Source organism: Mus caroli, unplaced genomic scaffold (genome assembly GCF_900094665.2).
Source record: "Mus caroli unplaced genomic scaffold, CAROLI_EIJ_v1.1 scaffold_18977_1, whole genome shotgun sequence".
In the NCBI taxonomy this organism is placed as follows: domain Eukaryota; kingdom Metazoa; phylum Chordata; class Mammalia; order Rodentia; family Muridae; genus Mus; species Mus caroli.
This window is the reverse complement of record NW_018389169.1, coordinates 7,676-12,965: the sequence shown is the minus strand read 5'-3', so window position 1 is coordinate 12,965 and position 5,290 is coordinate 7,676. Positions and strand designations below refer to the sequence as shown.

The 5,290-nt window shown below is 37.8% G+C and overlaps 1 protein-coding gene across 1 annotated transcript in view; it reads right to left on the bottom strand.

Moving 5' to 3' along the window:
- Window positions 1–552: 552 nt before the first annotated feature.
- Window positions 553–5,290, bottom strand: part of LOC110287976 (zinc finger protein 239-like) — a gene marked incomplete at its 5' end in the record, with an annotated part of 7,618 nt that continues 2,880 nt past the window's right edge. The window contains 4 exons of the mRNA XM_021154449.1: window positions 553–1,172; window positions 1,341–1,438; window positions 2,644–2,704; window positions 2,898–3,024. Of these exons, the coding sequence (XP_021010108.1) occupies window positions 553–1,172; window positions 1,341–1,438; window positions 2,644–2,704; window positions 2,898–3,024 (906 nt within the window). The remainder of the gene's footprint in view (window positions 1,173–1,340; window positions 1,439–2,643; window positions 2,705–2,897; window positions 3,025–5,290) is intronic.

The following is a 5,290-nucleotide window of genomic DNA, read 5'->3' as shown; positions in this document are numbered from 1 at the left end:
CTTCTTTTATTTACTTAGAGACTACTGTGGCTTATAAAACATTTACCACATTGCTTATATTCATAGGGTTTCTATCCAGTGTGTATACTTTTGTGTTGGGAGATGACTCTTTTGTACAATGACTTTACCTAATTAGTGATACTCAGAGGATTTCTTTCCACCTCATGTTCTTTATGGATTTGAAGATGATTGTTATGTAGAAGGGCTTTAGAACATTGACGATATTCATAGGGTTTCTCTCCTGTATGTGTTTATTTATATATTTGGAGACCACTGCTTTGTGAATAAGATGTAAAAGGACATTGCTAACATTCAAAAATCTCTCTCCTATACATGTTCTTTTATGATTTTGTTCATGACTGCTTTTTGAAAAAGTATAACCAATTGGTTGAAGTCAAAGCATTTCTCTCAACTATATGTGCTTTTATGTGTGTAAAGACGATTGGTTTTTGAAAAACCTTTACCACGTTGGTTACATTTAAATGGTTTCTCTCTGGCACATGTTCATTTACATACTTAGAGATCAATGCTTGCTGCAAAGGCTTTATAACATTAGATGCCTTCATAGAGTTTCTCTCCTGTATGTGTTCTTTCATGTCTTCTGAGATTACCATTATGTATAAAAGCTTTACCACATTGGTTACATTCATAGGGTTTCTCTCCTGTATGTGTTCGCTTATGTATTCGGAGGTGATCACTTTTTATAAAAGTTTTACCACATTGGTTACATTCATAGGGTTTCTCTCCTGTATGTGTTCGCTTATGTATTTGGAGGTCACCACTTCTTATAAAAGCTTTACCACATTGTTTACATTCATAGGGTTTCTCTCCTGTATGTGTTCGCTTATGTATTTGGAGGTCCGCACTTCTTATAAAAGCTTTACCACATTGGTTACATTCATAGGGCTTCTCTCCTGTATGTGTTCTCTTATGTATTTGGAGGTCCCCACGTCTTATAAAAGCTTTACCACATTGGTTACATTCATAGGGCTTCTCTCCTGTATGCGTTCGCTTATGTATTTGGAGGTCCGCACTTCTTATAAAAGCTTTACCACATTGGTTACATTCATAGGGTTTCTCTCCTGTATGTGTTCGCTTATGTATTTGGAGGTCTCCCCTTCTTATAAAAGCTTTACCACACTGTTTACAATCATAGGGTTTCTCTCCTGTATGTGTTCGCTTATGTATTTGGAAGTCACTCCTTACAGCAAAGGTTTTACCACATTGGTTACATTCATAGGGTTTCTCCCCTGTATTTCTTCGTTTATGTATTTGGAGATGACTGCTTATTACAAAGGCTTTACCACATTGGTTACAGCAATAGTCTTTCTCTCCATTATGTGTTCTTTCATGCCTTTGTCTAAGACTCTGATATGCAAAGGCTTTACCACATTGAATAAACTCAGAGGGTTGCACTGCAGTACAACTTCTTTCATGCCTGCAAATACAATTGACACACGTGAAATCTTTCTCACATTGATTGTACTGATGAGTCTTTTTATCTGTATGAATTCTTTTATTATTTGTTTTCATTGAAAAGAGCAATCTAATGTTAATATAATATGACTTTTACATTCAAAGGTGTTCTCCTTCATTATGGATTTTTTTTACATCTTTGAGGATACATGAAATGGGAACAGTACTAATTATCTGGCTCACATTTATAGCATACTTTTAAAAGGTTATTCACATATTTGAAAAAAACAGGAAGAACTCTGCATTCACAAATTTTTTTATGAGAGTAATACTACATTTGGAACATGAACAAATGCAAACAGAAGAAAATTTCTACTACCCTAATTCTTATTGTGATTTTCAGCAGTATGAGTTGGTATTTGTCCCCAGTAATGTGGGGAAACTAATTATTTATAAACTTATAGCACATTTAGAATGTCTACTCATAGTGTGGTATACTGCATATCCTCTAATCGTTCTGGAAAAGTGAAAGGTGTGTGGCTTCTTTCAATGCCCCAATGCTCACAAGGCGTGTATCCATCCTAACCTATGACATCCATATCAAAAGAGAATAACAAGTGAATAAGTTTCATTTTATGTTCACACTGCTGACTTTTTTTGTCACAGAGATGTGGGACAGAGTTAAGGTTTTACCCCAAAACCATTCTTGAATCTTATGAACTGTCCATCTCACTAGATTTAACAATGTGATTACAAGTATTTCATTAAGCTCAGATATACTATGGATTATTTGCTTATTACTAAATTGTAGACATATACTTGTCACCTAATCACTCTGTGTTCCTTTTGCAATAGCTAAGCCATATGAGACTGAAGAGACTTGCACTTTTACAGCATGGCTCTACTAGGCTTGATTTAAACAATATTTTCAATAGCTAAGCGACATGAGACTGAAGAGACTTGAACTTTTACAGCATGGCTCTACTAGGATTGATTTAAACAATAATATATATGTTAAGCCATTATTTCTCTGTCTTTGAACTAATGGAATGCCTTGCAAAGTATAATTACATACCTGCTATAGACATATATGATTTTATGAAATTCAGTAAACATCCATAAGTGAAAGGAATGCTTATTGTACCCTAGTGGTTTTCTTTACAACCTGTAGCACACATTAAACTTTCTTCATAGGCATTTTCTCATCAGCTTGCAGAGGAAAATTACCTTCCATGACTTCTAGAAGTTTGGAAATGATCTTCACTTGTATGTACTTCCCAAATGTATCCTAAAACACAGCACCAGAGAAAGTATGTTACATTATTGGAAGTTAGGCAACATTTAAGTTACTAACTCCCTTGAACTTTAGAACCATGAGTGGTTTATTCACCTTATTCTTCCTCATTCTCAATTGAAATTATAAAAATAAATAACAATAACATAGACATTTTACAAAGCAAATAAAAAAATCATAATATTACCTATAGCTGAGAGATTCCTATAGGTCTCTAGCATCACATCTTTGTAGAGATTCTTCTGAGAAGGATCCAGCAAAGCCCATTCTTCTTGAGTGAAGTTCACATGCACATCATCATAGGTGACTAAATCCTAAAAAAATTGATAAGTGTGTACATAAAAAAATATGATAGAGACAAGAGTGTAAATGTGTACTTCCAAATGAGTATTTGCTGACTGCCCTGCCCACCCACATAGTACTTTTTATCAAGTCTTTCACAGTTGGACAACAAAAACTTAAGTAAATAAATGATCTCTGGGAACCTGATGCCCTAGTATTAAGATGTTAATACATGGAACCATGTAGAATGCTGCTAGACCTTCCCCCATTTTTGCTCCCTGAGACCCAATATGCAAGAGTGCCCTTAGGACTGCAGTTTCGTCTCACCTGTCCATGCTACTTGCAGATACAAAAGACCTTTTCCATCTTCCCTTCCCTTCTAGCCACATGTCTGTGTCTTAGACCTCAAGTAAGGGCAGACACATCCTCCTCAACCATAGTCAGTCCTCCTGAAGACTAAGCAGTCTGCCAAAGACCAAGCCCACTATCTCTTACCCTAGACACATTGCTCATAGTAGCCCACAGAGCAGCAAAACAATATCAGGGAGAGCTTCCTCTGTCCATTTCCATGTGACCAATTTTCCACTTTTCTTAAATAACTAAAGCAAATACATCAGGAACAATGTGATCTTGAGCAATGTTACCTGTGCTAGTGTGTGTATAGAAATAAAATAAAATCATATTTCCTGACTCCAATAAAATAACTCAAAGTGACTCCTAAACTGTTATAAATCTGACCCTCCAGATACTACTGATCTGTCTTCCAATCAGAGAGGCCCCATGCTCTAGGGCTCTCTCTGTCATTGTAGATGATCAGAAAGTTGGGCTATGGCTCTATAGGTGATCATGACCCCTAGTAATTTCAGGCAAAACCAGCCCCACTCCAGCCCATATACAAAACAATGCTTCCTTCCATATGCATCATGTTCCAATCTGTCCTATCCACCCACTCAGCACCATGCACACCTGAGAAACTTCTGCATGTCAGAAGCTCCTTTTGTAACCAAGAATTGAATTTCTGTGAATCATGCCATTTTGACAATAGGTAACAGAAAGGTAAAAGGAATCTAATCAAATATTTCTGAAGGATGATCATGATCAGCTCTTTACTACTAACTTCTAAACTCTTCATAAAATTAATCACACAAAACTGAATACAGAACAGTCACAAATTCTAGAAATCAAACCATTGTGTTTCTAATGCTGCCCTACTGCACAACAAAGGCAATGCTTGCATATTCACACTGCATAGTGACATATAAGTTCCATACCTTCCCACTCCCAGGGCTACCGAGCCCCCCTCACCCCTGTAAATCCATACTCAAGAAGGGTCAAAGGATAAGGGCCTCTGCTATGATAACCACATGGACCAACAGAACCACAATCTGACCCACAGTCCATTTAGGACCAGCAGATCAGACTCAAATAGCTCTGCAGACTTGCTCCTCCTGTACTATCAATGGACATTACTATAATAACCAGGGAATGGCTTGTGGTCTTCCAGGCAGCTTGTAACACATGCATCTGAGGAGAATCCTGCAAAGAACCTGCAAGCTACCTTCCCCTAGTGTTCCTGATGGTTAGGCCTGCCCAGAGTCCCTGAAGCTTGGAAAACCCAGCTGGGCCTCAGGGCAACAGCAGCTCCTTCACTGTAGGATCACAGAGCAAATGACTCAGACAGCTGAAACCTTCCAAGCTCTGCTGTTCCATCCTACATGCGGACACAGCCCTAGTCTGAAGAATTTACATTTAAAAGAATGTTCTAGTCCTGCAGACCAAGTATTTTATATTTAAAAGGCCCATGGTCCTTTCTTTGTATATTCAATTATGCATGCAATGTCCTGTGCAGCCATCTCTATTTCTTAATAGGAAAGTCATGCAGCTGAACTGAAATAAAATTCATACATTAACAATAATTTAAAAGTAAAAGTGGCTATGAATTTTAAAGCTAGAAGCAGTTAATGGGAGAGAAAAGGGAAGACAAAGAAGAAATAATAAGTAAAGGATAGCATTGCTCCTAGGTATGGTGGAGTAGATAGTATATTATACACAAAAGTGAGAACATAGCCAGACCTAGTTATATCTGGGATGGAATAGAGTAGACATGACCTTGAACCTTGTGGAGAGAGGAAGGAGGGGAGAAGCAAGAGTCAGACCAGGAGATCAGGATGATTAATGACAGATAAAAAGGCCAGTTCCCTCGGGAGGCAGAGGCAGGCGGATTTCTGAGTTCGAGGCCAGCCTGGTCTACAAAGTGAGTGCCAGGACAGCCAGGGCTACACAGAGAAACCCTGTCTC